The following is a 19,715-nucleotide window of genomic DNA, read 5'->3' as shown; positions in this document are numbered from 1 at the left end:
ATCACGAGGTCAGGAGATCGAGACCATCCTGGCGAACACGGTGAAACCCCGTCTCTACTAAAAAATACAAAAAACTAGCCGGGCGAGGTGGCGGGCGCCTGTGGTCCCAGCTACTCGGGAGGCTGAGGCAGGAGAATGGCGTAAGCCCGGGAGGCGGAGCTTGCAGTGAGCCGAGATCGCGCCACTGCACTCCAGCCTGGGCGACAGAGCGAGACTCCGTCTTAAAAAAAAAAAAAAAAAAAAAAAGTACTCATGGAAATGGGAAAAAGAAATTGACACTTAGGGTGTGTATCTGAATTATGAAACAGATATAAACATGCTTTAAAAAATGAAAAGAACCAACAGTCAGCGATATCACAGTTAATCCCCAAAGTTCCTTTTTTGGAATGAATTATGGGAAATATTAACAGACTTCAAATACTTTGAAACTATTTACTAGTAAATAAATCTATACATTTTTATAGGATGAACACCTCATTACCTAAGGGGCAACTGTGAGGGACTAGCACACTAACACTTTCTTGGCAAGTCAAAACTACTTCAAGCAACTTTAGTCCCATCCAATCTTCTTCAAAGAGAACTGCATTATAATCACGGTATGGACTAAACGTCACTTTGCTGCTAACTACCTTTAATCATGTGGATGGTTTGTACACTGTCATTAGAACACCTCAAAATTCATTAAAACACTATGAAAAAGACTATCATACAGTTTTAATACAGTGTTATGAATTTGATATATAAAATTACAAATTTACCAAAACAATAAACTGCAAACCATTTCACCACATCTTCAGGTATATTTTCTAAAGTTCAATTCATCATAATTTTGGTTATTATCAAAACAAGATAAAAGATACACCTACAGCACTGCCACACTGTGATAGTGTCTAAAGAAATTAGTGGCTTGCAATACAATATAGATAAATAATTCTTTATTTTAGTGTAAGTACGTATAGCTAAATAGGTCACATCTTTTAAACGGTAAGTAGATGTACTTTGCCATGTGATTAACTGTATAGCTACTATCCAAATTGACTATGTCAAGAATCCCTATGATATCTCTAGTCAGTTGTTATCCTTCCTTAAAAGACTCACATTCCTCATCCCCATATCCTTTTGCCTGGTTAACCCTTACTATCTTTTCAGATAACAGATTAGAAGTCACATGCTCTTGGAGGTTTACTCTAAGGTCTTCCCATTGTATGATCTCCTAGCACTCAATATACACAAACCCCATTTAGCAGGGCCAATGCAAATAGTGCCTAGGAAGCCTTTCTAGAACCATAAACATAGTAAGAGCTCTAAGGGAGCTTTCCCAGTATAGTCTTCAAATTTGACATGCTTTTGTAATTTTGTGCAACTTTCAATCACGTCTCTTACCAAGTACAGAATATCCTCCACATGCAAAGACTTTAATCAATCCCCAGTTGCCTGCTAATCAGCATACTATTTCTTCTGCCACGTTCAGTGTGATTTATTTCCTGTGTTGTTGTTACTGTTATTTCTGCTCTAAGTCCAGACTATCATTATCATATTTTATTGGCCATTAAGGGTCAAAAGAGTTCAGCAGAACACAAAATAAACAACAGGAGATGCCATTTTCAACTCAGAATGGTGAAGTAGAAAGCTTTCAGGCTAAAAAGCACAAGTTACTAATACTCATGAACCAAGAGGGTACAGTCCAGTTTACCCTAGTCTCACTTGCTAAGAGAAAATGACCATATTCAGGGCACAGAAAACTGGTACTGTGATATACTTTCACATATGTACATTTTCCTATGGAAAACCTTTTGGACACAAATAGTATAACGACAAATTAGTGGTATGGGGCAGCATTAAACAGGATACTTACTTCCCCTATCACCAGTTACCACATTAATTTTATTAATGTTCCAATAATCTGTTTTTCTAAATCATAATTATAAATCCAAAGAGGTCTGTATTATGCTTACTGCTAGCATTTAACACATGCCTAAAATATAGCTGGCATATATATTCACTGAATGAATATTTACAAATACTTGCTGGCAGATTCATAGAGTTGGAAATATTTGCTCAAAAATTTCTTTCGCAAAAGAAATTATTTTGCTTTTTTTTTTTTTTTTTGAGACGGAGTCCTGCTCTGTGACACAGGCTGGAGTGCAGTGGCGTGATCTTGGCTCACCGATTTTGCATTCTTTATATTTACACACAAAGCTATTGCTACTGCTAGGCCATCTAATTCTACCACCACCTCTCCATATTATGCTCATTCATTTAGAGGTTATCTTCAGTCATACTGATGTTACCATTCTGTGGCTGCAGATGAGGCACTGCTTTATCTTTTCATAGTTTTAAAATTTTCTCCTCCTCTTTCAGAAGTGTAGACTGCTCTGGTCTTTATGATGACTGGATTCATCTCATGATGGTGTCAGTGAATCTTTGTCTTCAAAGAATACGGGAAACTAGCCTCAAACCATCTCTAGCCCAGTAATCTGGAAGTCACTGATCTGCAAATCTTCAGACCAGTAACCTCATCATAACTTCATGAACAAAGGGAAAAAAGGGAGAACCACAAGTATCCATTTTTTCCTTAAGGAAATAAGACTCCTGAGCTATATAAAAACTGGTTCTCCTTACCAACTTGACTATTTCTCCCTGAAACATAAAACTCTCTACGAACCAAGAGCTATACTATTTTATCTTTTTTTTTTTTTCTTTTCTGCCTCTGCCTCCTGAGTAGCTGGGATCACAGGCATGCGCCACCACGCCTGGCTAATTTTGTATTATTAGTAGAGACGGGGTTTCTCCATGTTGGTCAGGCTGGTCTCAAACTCCTGACCTCAGGTGATCTGCCTGCCTCAGCCTCTCAAAGTGCTGTGGTTACAGGTGTGAGCCACTGCGCCCGGCCCACAGTAAGATTTTTAGTTCCTCTTCTCCCATGCAGCACCTGCAACAATACTGGGCACATGGTCTTTAATAAACAACACTTCACTGATTTAGTGACCTTTTCTTCTCCATTGTGGCTCCATCACCAATTACTAACTGATGGAACTAAAAGCAATAGAAATACCACTGCTTTGCACATCTAAACTTTGGTGTGTAACTTAACGTCACGAATGCTGGCCTTTCTTATTTGGCCCTCTTTTCCTGTATGTTGCAACTAATAAAATGGGTTTCTAATGAGAATTAACTAAAAGCCAAAGTTTCCAATAAGGTAGTGAGCATTACTGGAGAAAGAGAGAAGGCCCTAAAAGTGCTTAATTAACAGACTAGTGAGCATTGTTGCCTGCCTGATGAGCTGCTGAAAGCGGTATAAGAATGGGAATTTACATCCACCAATGGTTCCCAAACTTTAGTGCATTATTATTACTTACAGTGCTCAAGACACATTTCTGAATACCACCTCTAAAGATTCTGGGAAAGTTGGCCTGGGAATTTGCATTTCAGACAAATGCCACACATAACTGTGACTTAGGTCATCCATACACTACACTTTGAATTGAAAAACACTAATTTTTATATATGACCCTTAGGTCAAAATCTGTTTTATTCCACAAGTGATGAAATGGTTCAGAAAACATATCTTGAAAACTGAAATAGCTGGCCACACTATCAGTGAGGCATCCTAGGGATTTTGATGAACATTCTCCAACCAAGTCTACTTAATGACAGCAAAAACCTAGTCCTTTTAATAATATTGAGTGCTTTCATTCAGAAATAGAGATTTAAACAAAAAAGTCAGTGCTTTAAAAATATATGAATATTTTATAAGGTTGTTAATCAGAAAGAAAGGAAGACTTCTACTGGTCAATGAGAACCACCGGAGTTCTAGCTGTCAGAAAAACTTTGTCCTTCTGTTTATAGGACTGTGGCATCTATAACGAGTAAGAAGGGCTTATAACAGTGATTCTCAACCAGGGGTGATTTTGTCCCCATGGACATTTGGCACTGTCTGAAAACATTTTTGTCATAACTGCAAGGTGGTGGGGTGGGGAGTGCTACTGGGATACTGCTAAACATCCTATGAAACACAGGAAAGCTCACCCCACCCCACAAATAATTATTCTGCTCAAAATGTCAACAATGCCAAGATTGAAAAGCCCTGGCTTAAACGATATACTCTAGTACAATGAATGCAGCCAGGCACGGTGGCTCACACCTATAATCTCCAGCACTTTGGGAGGTTGAGGCAGGCAAAACACTTGAGGTCAGGAGTTTGAGACCAGCCTGGCCAACGTGGAGAAACCCCGTCTCTACTAAAAATACAAAACTTAGCCAGGCATGTTGGTGCATGCCTATATTCCCAGCTACCCAGGAGGCTGAGGTGTAAGAACTGCTTGAATCCAGGAGGTGGAGGTTGCAGTGAGCCGAGATCACGCCACTGCATTCCAGCCTGGACAACAGAGTGTGACAGAGTATAAATAATAATAAGTAAATAAAATAATGCATTAAAAAAATAAAAAATAAAATAGTACAATGAATGCTCTGTGGTCATCAGAGGGCATCACATATCAGAAGAAAAAGAAAAGGCAGCTCAACATATAAACATTTTTATAACAAAGGCTGTTTTCTAAATATGCCACAGCCCTCACCATGGTAGGAAAACTTGATAGTATTCCATAAGTCATCTCTATAAGATAAAGCCTGTCACACCAAAATATTTATCTGAAGCAGTGGCTTCACCCCTCATCTTAGAATAAGCTAAGGAGATTTTAAAAGAACAAACTGATATGTCCATTTGAACCCAATGTCACAGGCTTAATTGTCTCTCCCAAAATTCCCATGTTAAAGCCTTAACCCCCAATGTGACTGTGTCTATAGATAGGGCCTGTAGGAAGATAATTAAGGCTAAATGAGTTGATAATAGTGGGTCTAATACAATAAGGCTCGTGGCCTCATAAAAAGAGAAAGAGACACCAGAGACTGATCTCTCTCCAAGCAAGAACAGAGAAAAGGTCAGGTGAGGACACAGAAAGAAGGCAGCTGTCTGCAAGCTGAAGCAAAAAAGTGAATTTTCTGACACCCTGATCTTGGAATTCTTGTCTCTCAAACTGTGAGAAAACACATTTCTGTTGTTTAAGGCACCCAGTATGTGGTATTTTGTTATGGCAGCCCAAGTAGACTAATATACACCCAAAGATTTTCTTTCAAATGGCCTAGGGTATGGTATGACCCAGCACTGATTAATTTTCAGCCAAATTCCAAGTGATTCCAACAGCTAGTCAGAAACCACCAGTCTAATACCACAGAATAATTACAAACATGCTTGAAGGAGTATGCTGTTCAGAAAAACTCTAAGGTTTAGCCCAAGATGAAAACTAGGATACTTTTTGCCATAATTATTTCCTCTCTCTATCTTTTAGGATCTGGAGGTAACATGGCATCACCTTCAAATTCTTTTGGCATTTCATCAGTTTCTGAGTTTTGTGTTAGAAGATATAGTTTAATTTAAAAGGTACACTGATGAAGCTAATGTAATCAATTATTTTTTTCTATACTATGGAAGATGGAGCTCTTGGAAAAAAAATGATTCCTAGTTCATTATCATTTTCTCTTAACAGTCAAAAGTATAAGTCTGTGAGACTTTTCAGGAGAACTAGATTTGTATGTATAAAACAGAGCTCACCAGACCACTCCATTATAACAAGACCTTAAAAAGCTATGGAGTAGCCAAGTGTGGTGGCTCACGTCTATGATCCCTGGTAACTTGAGAGGTCAAGGTGGGAAGATTACTTGAGTCCAGGAGTTTGAGACCAGCCTGGGCAACAAGTGAGACCCTAGCTATAAAAGAAAAGAGAGACAGAGAGATGGCATTTAAAAAAAAAAAATTCTTTTGAAAAAAGTATATGCATTTCCACATAAATTTCAAATGAAAATGAAATTAAAAACTGTGTCATACCTGGTAAAGTCTGGTGGAACAGGAGTGGTAACAAAAGATGCCATGGGCTTCCGATGAACTTGCTGAAACATCATAAGTATCTCTGAGCTCTTAGATATCAACTCACTCTTACTACAAGACCGCAACTGTGTGAAGAAAAAAATTATCTGAACAAACAAAATCACTATTCACTGCCACCTCAAAATTCTTAATTACAAATTATTCTGATTATAAACTGAAAACACTGAGAAAAATAACTCAAAGTGAGCTTGAGAATTAAGAATCTACAAAGAATCTAGGTTTATTTCTATAATATTCTAACAGTAAAGTCACTGAATAAGTATACTTAATATTAATGCATTTTCTCTCCTTACATTTTAGTAAAGTCACTGAATATACTTAATATTAATGCATTTTTCTCTCCTTACATTCTAGGATAAGTGAGGTTTTAAGCAAGTACAAATGTATTTTCAGGCTGGTACAGTTAAGTTCTTATGAATATATTAATGAACAAACCTGTAAGTTGAAAGCTTTTCTTTCTTTTTTTTTTTTTTTTGAGACAGTGTCTCGCTGTCACCCAGGCTGGAGTGCAGTGGCACGATCTCGGCTCACTGCAATCTCCGCCTCCTGGGTTCAAGCGATTCTCCTGCCTCAGCCTCTTGAATAGCTGGGATTACAGGTGTGTGCCACCACACCCGGTTAATTTTTGTATTTTTTAGTAGAGACTGGGTTTCTCCATGTTGGTCATGCTGGTCTTGAACTCCTGACCTCGTGATCCACCCGCCTCAGCCTCCCAAACTGCTGGGATTACAGGCGTGAGCCACCGTGCCCGGCCAAGTTGAAAGCTTTTAAAAGCAATCATTTCTCAGGTTGTATTCTAGGTAACAGAATACAAAACGTACACACATACACCCGTGTGTACACACACACACGCACACACACAAACCATCTGATACTAATTTGGGAAACACTACTTTGGGAAAAAGTAACAAATCTCACTTCAGTAACAATCATGGTAGATAAAAGACAAGACTACTAATTTTTTCTTCAAAAAAACCAGTTTGACGTTAAGTCCTAGTTCTGCCACTAATTACACGACTCTGAGTCTGTTTACATACGAAAATAAAATAGTAATATCCACCACTGCTTACTTCATTAAGTTTGTTATAAGGATTATGAAGCTATAGTGAAAAAGCTTTGTAAACTATCTGTCATGTGCTGAATTTTGTGCCCCTTTCCTCCATTAATTTATATGCTGCAGGCTCAACCTCTAGTACACCTCAATCTATTTGGAGATAATCTTTAAAGAGGTGATTATGTTAAAATGAGGCCACTGGGGTAGGGCCTTAATCTAACATGACTGGTGTCCTTATTAAGAAGAAGAGACTCTAGGGCTGCACAATCACACAGAAAAGTCCACATGAGGACACAGTAAGAAGGCAGTCGTTTACAGGTCAAGGAGACAGACCTCAGAAGAAACAAAACCTGCCAACACCTGAATCTTACACTTCCAGCTAATGAGAAAACAAATTTCTACATTTAAGTCCCACAGTCACTGGTATTTTGTTATGACAGGTCTAGCAAACTAATATACTATCAAATGCCATACAAATGATATTCATAAAACCCACCTACAGTTGAGTTTATATCTTTTAAATAACAGTTGCTTATGGCTCACCAAAAATAATGTATCATATGGCTGGGCACAGTGGCTCACACCTGTAATCCCAGGACTTTGGGAGGCTGAGGCAAGTGGATCACTTGAGGTCAGGAGTTCAAGACCTCATGACCTGGCGACTTCAAGGCCTGGCCAACACGGTGAAACTCCATCTCTACTAAAAATACAACAATTAGCTCAGCGTGGTGGCGTGTGCCTGTAGTCCCAGCTACTCAGGAGGCTGAGGCACAAGAATTGCTTGAACCCAGGAGGTGGAGGTTACAGTGAGCTGAGATCACGCCACTGCACTCCAGCCTGGGCGACAGGGCAAAACTCTGTCTTAAGAAAAAAAAAAAGTATCATATATCATATGCTATATATCAAAGTTTATAGTTACAAAGAATAATGATATCATGTTTGAGTTACTGCATCAATCAATGACGTAACGGTAAGTGGTAACAGCAGAAAACAACAAACAGTTGCATATTTTGTCATTCATATTATTATGTGTCAGGCATTGCCCAAGACATTACGGTTTTTTGAACAATTTACATAAAGTGATCTAAAGTTATTTGAACTGTTTGCTTAAGATTTTTAAGGTATGCTTAAAATCACTGTGTATATGTACATACATACACACATAATACAAAAAATTTTAACTTATATTAATTGAATGCTTACTGTGTATATCCTTCCTTGACACCATTTCTTCCAAAAGCAACTTGCTCCCTTCAACAGAAGTTTATTATCACCATACATGTGGTTCTGCAATTACTATGTGTGTACATATATCCATAAACAATGTTTTGAATGTTTTCAAACTTTACATAAACACTAACAGGCTATATCACCATGTAGCCTACATTTTTCAGTTAATATTATTTACTTTTTTTTTTTTTTTTTTTTGAGACAGGGTCTCACTCTGTCGCCCAGGCTGGAGTGCGGTGACACGATCTCGGCTCAATGCAAGCCTCCGCCTCCCGGGTTCAAGTAATTTTCATGCCTCAATCTCCCAAGTGGCTGGGACTACAGGCATGTGCCACCCCACCCAGCTAAGTTTTGTATTTTTAGTAGAGACGGAGTTTCGCCATGTTGCCCAGGCTGATCTTGAACTCACTCAATTATCTGCCCACCTTGGCCTCTGAAAGTACAGAGATTACAGGCATGAGCCACCACGCCCGGCCTATTTGTTTACTTTTTTAAACAGATAGGTCTTGCTATACTTCTCAGGCGAGTGCAGTGACTTTTCACAGGTACAATCATAGCACACTGCAGCCTTGAATTCCTGGGCTAAGGCAATCGTCCCACCTCAGCTTCCTGAGTAGCTGGGACTACAGGCGTACACCCAATCCCAATACTGTTTTGTTAAAAACTAAGACAATGGCCTAGGCCTACACGTGGTCAGGATCATCAGTATCACCACCTTCCACCTCCATATCTTGTCCCATTGAAAGGTCTTCAGGGGTACTACCATCTATGGATCTACAATGCTAACAATGTCTTCTTCTGGAATATAGACAACTTTTTTTTAAAAAAGTAGGAGTAAACGCTAGAATATATTCTAGAATAATGAATGGTATGGTATAGTAAATACATAAACCAGTAGCATAGTTGTTTATCATACTTATCAAGTATTACATACTATATACATAATTATGTGTGTTATATTTTTATACAACTAGCAGCGCAGTATGTTTGTTTACACCAGAATTACCATAAACACGTGATTAATGCTTTGTGCTACTACATTACAATGGCTATGATGTCACTAGACATCACCATTAGGCAACAGAAATATTTCAGCTCCATTTTAATCTTATGGGACCATTGTCACATATGCAGTCTGTCATTGACCAAAAGGTCATAATTTGACACTCTGTATATGGGAGATGTGTATAGGTTACATGCAAATACTATGCCATTTTATATAAGGGACTTGAGTATCTGAAGATTTTGGTATCCATTAAGGTCCTGGGGCCAATACCACACAGATATACATGTATGTGTGTAAAAAGGAAAAGGAAAAAAGATTGGGGATAATGAAGAAAAATAAGAGTATTTAGTAAATATTTATGTGCTGAATTCTACCAGCTAAATTGTCAATCAAGTCCAAAAATAAAATAAAAATATTTCCAGACAATGTAGTCAAGAAAAATGTGTTCTGATTACCCTTCCTGGAAAGCTACTGAGGGAAGTGGGATATTAAAACAAAACAAGTAAACTAAGAAAGTAGATACCAGAGGAATCAGGAAATATAGGATTCAACACAAGAAAGATGTCAAGGGAGTCCCCAGAATGACTAAGATAAAAATCTCAGGAGATAGCTGTGTATAAGGCATAGAGAGAAATTACAGAAAGCAAATTCCAGACAAGTGAATATATCAAATACTTATGCAACACTATATATTTTATGTACTCATTTACTATATACTTCATATTCACGCACCCTAATCTAAAATATAAACTCTATGAGGACAGAATTTTGCCATTTTGTTCACTGCTGTATCACCAATATTTACAATGATGCCTCTATCTATTTAGGACTTAATATTTCCTCAATAAATAAAAATGCTAAACTTTAGCGTAATAATCACTAGATGTAAAGTAACTGGCAATAATATCCCCACAGCGTGGGGAGATTTTAACCTCTTATACATTCAGATTTCTATGGAAACAATTCTGTTCTTACAAAGCAGAATATAGTTCTAATGCGGTTCCCAAACATGAAGAAAAAACTTGAGAAGAATCAGCTGATTCCTATTTCATAAAAATCTCCATTATAACACAAAGATCAACAGATCTTTTGATCTCAAACAGATAATCTCTGTCAAAAAAAAAAAAACAAAACTTTTATAGTATACAGAGAAAAAAGGATAAAGACTATTTCATTACATTTAATATTTCATCACCTGGTGCTCCACCTCCTGAAGTAAGGATTCCAAAAGTTCTGTTTCTTGGGTTAGAGATGTCTTCTGACCTGATTAAAAATAGTGAATCATCAACACTTGGGCTCATTACTGGTTTAAGAATGAAATTAACTTCCAAAGAACATATTTAATAACAAGAAATACACTTCAAGTAAGCAAAAATTCCTCATTACAGCTACCCTAAAAATTCTCATTCAACTTTCAGAGGTTGAATATTATAGTAGCCTTGAAAATGGAACTTCAGAACCAATTCTAATTAGTTTTAGAGAAGATTATCACTTACACTGAATTTATCTAAGAAATGAAATGTGCAATGACAATATACTTTACGCAAAAAATTTACTTTTCTAGATTTTCATATTCCCTTGGGAAGAAGCAATAACATGAATTTCATTCAGTCAGTTATTCTGAAATAACTTTTCACCAAATTTAACTGTGGCTTAACAGAGAATACAAAGTGGGCCAGAGTTTTAGGTTAAATGTCAGCAAAAGGTCTGTCCTGTGAATATACAAGGACCTGTTTAAAAAAAAAAAATTCCCAGAGAGGTGAATAATCTCAAAGACTTGGAGACAGAAAAGGATAAACAAATTATTACTGCCGGGGGTCAGTGGCTCATGCCTGTAATCCCAGCACTTTGGGAGGCCAAAGCAAGAGGATAACTTGAGCCTAGGTATTTGAGACCAGCCTAGGCAACATGGTAAGACTCAGTCCCTACAAAAAAATTAAAATTAGCCAAGAGTGGCGGTGCATGCCTGCAGTCCCAGTTACTCAAGAGGCTGAGGCATGAGAATTGCTTGAGTCCAGGTGGTCAAGGCTGCATGTAGTCATGCAGTGAGCCTTGATCGCACCACTGCAGTCCTGCCTGGGCAACAGAGTGAGACCCTGTCTCAAATTACAAACAAAAAAATTATCATTACAGAAATTATCATTACAGAAAAGGAAGAAAATGCTTGACATGTTTTTAAACAAAAAGAAGATAGGTATGCTTACCAAATCAGGCCATTTTCTTTATAAACCCAAAATTTGAAAAACTGGAAGTATATCCATGAGGATAGCAAAAGTTTTATCAATCTGTTGTGTTATTTGATAAGAAAAAACATTTAACAGGTAGAACTTTTATTTTATTTATTTTTTGAGATGGGGTTTCACTCTTGTTGCCCAGGCTGGAATGCAATGGTGCCAACTCAGCTCACGCAACCTCCGCCTCTCGGGTTCAAGTGATTCTCCTGCCTCAGCCTCCCTAGTAGCTGAGATTACAGGCATGTGCCACCATGACCGGTTAATTTTGTATTTTTAGTAGAGACGGGGTTTCTCCATGTTGGTCAGGCTGATCTCGAACTCCCAACCTGAGAATGATCTGCCTGCCTCGACCTCCCAAAGTGCTGGGATTATAGGCATGAGCCAAGGAGCCCGGACTTTATTTATTTTTTGAGACAGGGTCTGATTCTGTCGCCCAGGCTGGATTGTAGTGGCGCGATCTTGGCTCACTGCAACCTCCACCTCTCAGGCTCAAGTGAGCTTCCCACCTCAGCCTCCCGAGTAGCTGGGACTACAGGAGCATGCTATCGCACCTCGCTAATTTTTCTTCTTCCTCTTCCTTTTTTTTTTTTTTTGGTAGAGATGGGGTTTCGCCACATTGCCCAGGCTGGTCTTGAACCCCTGGGCTCAAGAGATCCACCTGCCTCAGCCTAGAACTTTTATTTTTGAAATAAAACTCAGAATTTCTAGATTGCAAAAAGAGTTAAAATAAAGTATTAGCTAGAATCTAGTATTATCAGACATAAATTCTACTATCTCCACATCCCACAATCCTAAAACATTAGCCTATGGACCACATTACAGTACATAATTAAACTTAAAAATGAGGGGCAGAGGCCAGGGGTGGTGGCTCACGCCTGTAATCCTAGCACTCTGGGAGGCCAAGGCAGGCGGATCACAAGGTCAGGAGTTTGAGACCAGCCTGGCCAATATAGTAAAACCCTGCCTCTACTAAAAATACAAAAATTAGCAGGGTGTGGTGGCATGTGCCTGTAGTTCCAGCTACTTGGGAGGCTGAAGCAGAAGAATCGCTGGAACCTGGGAAGCAGAGGTTGCAGTGAGCTGAGATCTTGCCACTGCACTCTAGCCTGGGCAACAGAGTGAGACTCCATCTCAAAAAAAAAAAAAAAAAAAAAAAAAAAATTAGTGGCAGAGGCCAGGTGTGGTGGCTCACACTTGTAATCCCAGCACTTTGGGAAGTGGGGGCAGGTGGATCACTTCAGGTCAGGAGTTCAAGACCAGCCTGGCCAAAGTGGTGAAACCCCCATCTCTACTAAAAATAAAAAAAATTAGCCAGGGGTAGTGGCACATGCCTGTAGTCCCAGCTACTCGGGAGGCTGAGGCAGGAGAATTGCTTGAACCCGGGAGGCGGAGGTTGCAGTGAGCTGAGATAGTGCCACTGCACTCCAGCCCGGATGACAGAGCAAGACTCCGTCTCAATAATACTAATACTAATACTAATAATAATAAATTAGTGGCAGATATTACGGTATGAATTAAAAATCTGAGGCTTATGAGACTATTCTAAAGATATACTAACCCTGAAAATATCCTTCTCCCCACCTCTTATCCTTAGAAAGAATCCTATTTAATCATAAAAGCTATCCTGGAAATCACAAATTATAATTTTTCATAATGAAAAATAATTTGAAAGCCACAAAAGCAGGGCAAGTTCAGTTATTGTAAAGGGAAGTTATTTCACGGAGTTATACAGGTAGCAAAATTAATAAACTTATGAGATCTGTACTGTGGTATTATTTAGCTTTTAGTTGATTCAATTAAATAAATGAAGCAATGAACAAATTCACTCAAGAGAAACAACACCATATGCAAATGTGTATCTGGCTACTACTGAAGATTACATCAACATTCAAGATCCCCTCAATTTTAAAGTCCTAATATGTATCAACATCCAGCACTCTACATGGCTTAATGAACTTAAAGGGATCTCAAATATTATCTAAAGTTCTGAAAAACTAAGATCACCTACATGTATGACTGCAACTGAGGACCTAAGCACAATTGCGATTTTCATTTACATGAAATCTTTAAGTGGCATTGTGACCAGTATAATCAATACCTACAGGTTTTGTCTAATTGCCTGGTCTGTGGGAAAAAAACTAAAAATCAGATATTAAATAGTATAGTATTATAATAGAAAAGCAATTTATGAAATGATACACAAATATACAAACTCAAAGATATTTACATCTCGTTTTTTAAATGTTAAAAATAAAATGGATAAAATCATTATTTTGGATGACACAAAGACATGGCTACACTCTGCGGAGAATCAAGACAGCCAAAAAAAAAATTCTTTGTTCACACCTTATTTAAAGTACATATATTTCACTTTGGACTATGCTAAAAAAAATGCAAAGCTGGTTTCAGTCAGCAAAACACTGGGAAGACTAAGATCACCAAAACAAATCAAACAAAACTATAGCATTGGATCAAATTTTTACTTAAATTTTAAGTTTAATACCAGGCTCCACAATCAAAGAAGAATGAAGGAATCTTTGAAAAGCAAAAGATCACCAATAAATATAATTAAACATATGTAAAATGAACCCTACTAGAAATCAAAAGCTGAGACTTTAAATCTCTAAGAAAAAACTGGCAGGGGATGACGCTGGTATTTACAAATGTCAGTTTCTTCATCCTCAATGAAAACGGATGCAAAGGATATGGAACATTAGTAGAAGGAATTCTGTTAGATTTGGAGAAAAAGCTACCTAACAATAATGCCCAGTGGCCATTAGGATTTTCATCCAAATGGCTATGAAAACTTGGATTTTCATCCAAATGGCTATGAAAACTTTTATCTCCTACCATTTCTAAATACAAGTCAAACATTTATCTGTCTAAACTTTAACAACATGGAGTTGCCTAAAATCTCAAGATTTCTTCCCAGGATCACCACCCTTCCTCTTCAAAGACTGAATCTCAAAGAAGCTGAAAGCACCAGGTACTCCAACAGCATACAAAAACACTTACCCATCAGTGTTATAAGTTTATTCTTCAGCTGTGTGTCTAACCGTGCAATCATCATCTCCACTGCATTCCTAATTTCCCGAACACGCTCATCTTTTGCATTTCTTACAGCTTCTACGTTCCTTTCCTAGAAGATAAACAGGTAAGAATAATTTTAAGGGGGTAGATTTTAAAAACAGAAGCACCACATTATAATATTGCCTAGAATAGATAATAGGAAAAAGGTAGAGGAAGGTCAAATGGAAATGACCCAACTCGCTTATATTTCAAAACGGCAGACATGCAATCAAAAACACAAATTTTCTGCATAAAGAATGTTATAAATGATCACTTGGTTCTTGATTCCTAAAGGGGTAAAACAAAGAAGGCATGTTTTTAATTTAGCATATGGTCCACAAACTTCATTTTAAGTTAGGAAATGGTCCATAAACCACACTTATGACTGTCATTCTGCCAACTTGAAACAAAATGTATTCTAAAAATATGCTTAGTATTTCATTCTTTGGGGCTTATCACACTTTTTCACAGAAATAACATTATAAATAGCCCACTAAAGCTGTTTGACCTATACAATATCTAAAGAGTAATGTTAAATATTACACTTTCAACTCTGTGGAGTTCTAAATCAGGACATCACAAATAGTTCATTCCTTAGCAAAAGAAACTCACCCAAAAGCTGGAGATCCAAAGAGTGTATAACTTAATGAATGACTGTAAAAGTCAATATTGATTCTGTTTAGAAGTCAATTATTAGGGCCAGGCACAGTGGCTCACGCCTGTAATCCTAGCACTTTGGGAGGCCAAGGCAGGTGGATCATGAGGTCAGGAGTTTGAAACCAGCCTGGCCAATATGGTGAAACCCTGTCTCTACTAAAAATACAAAAATTAGCCAGGCATGGTGGCAGGTACCTGTAATCCCAGCCACTGGGGAGGGTGAGGCAGAAGAATCACTTGAGCCCGGGAGGTGGAGGTTGCAGTGAGCTGAGATCTTGCCACTGCACTCCAGCCTGGGACACAAGAGTGAAACTCCGTCTCAAAAAAAAGAAAAAATAAGTTAATTATTGACTCTGTAACAAATGGACTTTTTAATTTCACTGATTTTCTAATTCTGCATAGGTGGTAATTCTCTGACTCCAACTGCTTCCTTACAAGCCAGGGGTTTTGTATGGAAATTTCTCAGATACTCTGAAATTTATGGGATTTGACTATAGGTACAGCCTATCAAATTTACAAATCTTGAAAATCTTGATTTCAACATCTGATTAACTTATATTATATAAATATATTATTATACATTACAGATTAAAAACAAAATAATTATATTTTAGTAGTAGTCTTACCACTTCTTGAACTAAGCTGATCAGTTCCATGAGACGCCGACGAAGTTTGGCTACCTCTTCATTCACTTTAGTGACATGTTGCTCATAAATTTCTGCCAAAGGTTTAAAGGTATGTCCGCCATGCTATTTAAATTAGAGTAGCTTTAGAATACTTTCACATATCTCATCTGCATTTACATTCCTGTGTAACACTCTATGGACACTAATAAACTGGTAAATATTTCAAATGAACTTTATCTTATTAGCTAATTAATTTTGTTGAAGCAGGCCAGTGCCTGCTTAAAATCACTTAGTCCATGCAGGAACTCTTTCAACATTGTACATAAAGGGCTTTAGCAAAATACTCATTTAACTAGAAATTAACTTACTAAAAAGAACCAAAATCTTTAGCCACAGCCCAAATCATCTGCTACAACCTTATCAGTCACTCACTATTCTCTAAGGCAACACTAGTTTTCTTCCACGTCCTCAAACTTCTTTACACCAGGACTTTACAAAAATTACTCCCTCTTATTAAAAAATAATTCTCAGCTGGGGGGAGTGGCTCATGCCTATAATCCTGGTACTCTGGGAGGCCAAGGAGGGCAGATCGCTTGAACCAAGGAATTCAATACTGGCCTGGCCAACATGGCGAAAACACGTCTCTACTGAAATACAAAAAGTAGCCACGGATGGTGGCACACACCTGTAATCTCAGCTACTCAAGAGGCTGAGACATGAGAATTGCTTGAACCTGGGAGGCAGAGCTTACAGTGAGCTGTGATCGGGTCACTGTACTCCAGCCCAGGTGATAGAGAGAGACTTTGTACCAAAAAATTATAATAATTTTTTAAAAATAAAAACCAAAAATAATAATAATGCCAGGCACGGTGGCTCATGCCTGCAATACTAGCAATTTGGGAGGTTGAGGCGGGTGGATCACCTGAGGTCAGGAGTTCGAGATCAGCCTGGCCAATATAGTGAAACCCCATCTCTACTAAAAAATATAAAAATTAGCTGGGCATGGTGGCACATGCCTGTAATCCCAGCTACTCAGGAAGCTGAGGCTGGAGAACCAGTTGAACCCAGGAGGCAGAGGTTGGAGTGAGCTGAGATCATGCCACTGCACTCCAGCCTGGGTGACAGAGTGAGACTCTATCTCGAAAAAACAAAACAAAGCAAATAATAATAATTCTCCATCTTCCCTCTCCCATCTTAGTTTGTCTTAATCCTACTCATCCTTTGCAGCTCAGATTTACAGGATCAGCTGCTATAGTTATGCATCCTCATCAGCTCTCTGTATTTATTCCTCCAATTTATCACACCAATTAAATATGTAATTAATTGTTTGATATGTTCATCACCAAATCCCTAGTCTTTACCACAGGTGAATGAATTAGAAAGATGCTCGAAGAAAAAGCCCAGGATACAAAATTAACAAAGGCAATGAACCCATTTTCCATCCCACAGAATTACTACAGAGATAGAAGGCTATTTCTGTAGTAACCTCACAAATTCAGTTGCATTCAACTCAAAGAACAATTTTTATAGCTAACTACCTAAAAATAATTTTGATTGGTAACCAGAATTATTAAATTTTTAATATAAGAAGCCTCCTATAAGTTCTTACTAGAATTGTCTTATTTAGCCAAAGTATCCCATTATTGTCTCCAAAAAAGATGTAGATTTTTACATGTTCACTTTAAGTATAGAAAAAAAGTCTCTACTTATTATCTTACAAAACCTATGTATTTAAAGTATTAAATGTAAGAACTTCTTAATTTTTTCTAGTCAGCGCATTAATATTCAAATTCTAACAGAAAGCTCTCTGAATTGAGCTCTACTCAACCAATCTGGCCTGTCACTTTCTAGGTAAAACATACTGACTGATGTCCACAGAATGATCAATTCTCATGGGAACTCTAGATACCTACCCACTTCCATTTCCCCCATCACTTATTTTTCCTCACTGAGAATCTATTGTATTTATTCTCAACCTATTTAGGCCAATTGTACTTAATATTGTAAGGAGATCATTTAATTAAGTATTCAGAGGCCAGGCACGGTGGCTCACGCCTGTAATCCCAGCACTTTGGGAGGCTGAGGCAGGTGGATCACCCGAGGTCGGGAGTTCAAGACCAGCCTGACCAACATGGAGAAACCCTGTCTCTACTGAAAATACAAAATTAGCCAGGCGTGGTGGTGGCGCATGCCTGTAATCCCAGCTACTAGGGAGGCTGAGGCAGGAGAATCACTTGAACCCGGGAGGCAGAGGTTGTGGTGAGCCGAGATCCCACCATTGCACTCCAGCCTCAGCAATGAGTGCGAAATTTTTTCTCGAGAAAAAAAAGTATTCAGTAAACAACAGAACATGACTTTAAAATAAAAAAGCTGCTTCTAAGAAAACTAACTTCAATGCTTCAAGCTCAATAATGGCAGACTGTCTTTAAAAACTGCTCTTGAATTCAATTGGAAAAAAGAATGTAAAAAACAGAAAATAATTATAAGATCTAGATATGTGCACTCAATGTTGTTTCACAAGTGTCTAAGTTCTTGCTCCATTTTAAAGGAACTAAAATTGGAAACCCTGGCCAGTACATCGATCAACTGACCTTTAATGAAAAAAGTGACCTGGATCCTACAACAAAAAGATTTGCAAATGAATAGAGGATATGTTGCATAGGTGTTAGAGGTTAAAATATTTATGTAAGGGGCCCATGTCCTACATTAAACCGCACAAACAAGATTCTCTAGAATAAAAGTACGATACCTTTAATAAAGCATCTATAAAGCAGATGTATTTTAATTTTCATTCTACGAGAGCATAATGACACTATTTTCTATCTGAATAAGTATTTCAGTGCCTTCTAGTCTCTAACTAAAAAAAAAATACTGAATTTGTTCTGCTCACCATTCCTCCCCAAAGTGCACACTGATGGCAGATACACTTCTTACAAGTCCAGCAAAACACACTAAGTTTTTCATGGTGATTTTCACATCTATACATTATGAAAAGAAAATAAAGTTATAAATTAAATAAAATTGGAACATTATCACCTCCACAAATTCTTAAGCTTGAGCAAACAGGTCAATTTTAAATGATTATGTCTCAAGAAACACAGTATAAAATGTACTCCATGGCTTCTGTAAAGTAAGCTAAAGAAGTTTATGTGGACAATTTTTTTAAAGTACTGTTTTCATTGATCTGGACTTTATAATCACATGCAAAATACAGATTTGCTTCTTAAAGACATCATATATATTGCATCATTTCCAAGCAGCACTACAGATGGTAAATTCTATTGTACTACTACATTCTGGGCATGTGCTTAATAATATTGATTATGCATTTATACCTACATGAGCATGCACAAGTACTTTTCCTACATGTGGTCAATGATAACAATAATCAAGACACATGATTAACTGCACGAGTTAATACTAGACCCTCCTGGAAAATGAACAACTCAATTTTAAACTTTCTTTTAAACTGGATATTCACATGGAAAACAATAAAGTTAGACTCTGTTATGGATTGACTATGTCCCCCCTCAAATTCATAGGGTAAAGCCTTAACCCCCAGTGTGAATGTATTAGCAGACAGAGCCTTTAAGAAAGTAATTAAGGTTAAGTAAGGATCGTAACGGCAGGACCCAAATCCAACAGCACTGGTGTCCTTTATAAGAGGAGGAGACACCAGGCGTGCACGTGCACATAGCAAAGATCATGTGAGGACAGAGCTAGGTGGTGGCCATCTATAAGTCAAGGAGAAAGGGAGGCCTCACCAGAAACCAACACTACCAGCATTTAATCTGGGACTTAACACCTATCAGAACTGTGAGAAAATAAATTTCTATTGTTTAAGCTACTCAGCAGTATTGTTATGGAAGACCTAGCAGACTAACACAGACCCTTA

General features: G+C 37.8%; 1 protein-coding gene across 14 annotated transcripts in view; it reads right to left on the bottom strand.

The window, feature by feature from the left end:
* TRIM37 (tripartite motif containing 37) overlaps positions 1-19,715 on the bottom strand; it is a 127,098-nt gene that overhangs the window by 86,150 nt on the left and 21,233 nt on the right. For 12 of the 14 annotated variants that reach the window (XR_004179279.1, XM_021928242.2, XM_031657047.1 and 9 more), the window contains exons 5-9: positions 18,711-18,798; positions 15,821-15,943; positions 14,484-14,607; positions 10,430-10,497; positions 5,885-6,009 (exon numbers count right to left, since the gene is read on the bottom strand). Coding sequence is in view for 13 of the 14 variants with exons in the window: in XM_021928242.2 (XP_021783934.1) it covers positions 5,885-6,009; positions 10,430-10,497; positions 14,484-14,607; positions 15,821-15,943; positions 18,711-18,798 (528 nt within the window). In the remaining variant the exon portion in view is untranslated. Of the gene's footprint in view, positions 1-5,884; positions 6,010-10,412; positions 10,498-14,483; positions 14,608-15,820; positions 15,944-18,710; positions 18,799-19,715 lie in introns of those variants that run through there. The other 2 variants (XM_021928246.2, XM_021928244.2) reach the window with 2 other exon arrangements.

This window comes from Papio anubis, chromosome 17, assembly GCF_008728515.1.
Source record: "Papio anubis isolate 15944 chromosome 17, Panubis1.0, whole genome shotgun sequence".
NCBI classification, from domain to species: domain Eukaryota; kingdom Metazoa; phylum Chordata; class Mammalia; order Primates; family Cercopithecidae; genus Papio; species Papio anubis.
Note: the sequence above shows the minus strand (reverse complement) of the source record. Positions and strands in the feature narration are given on the sequence as shown.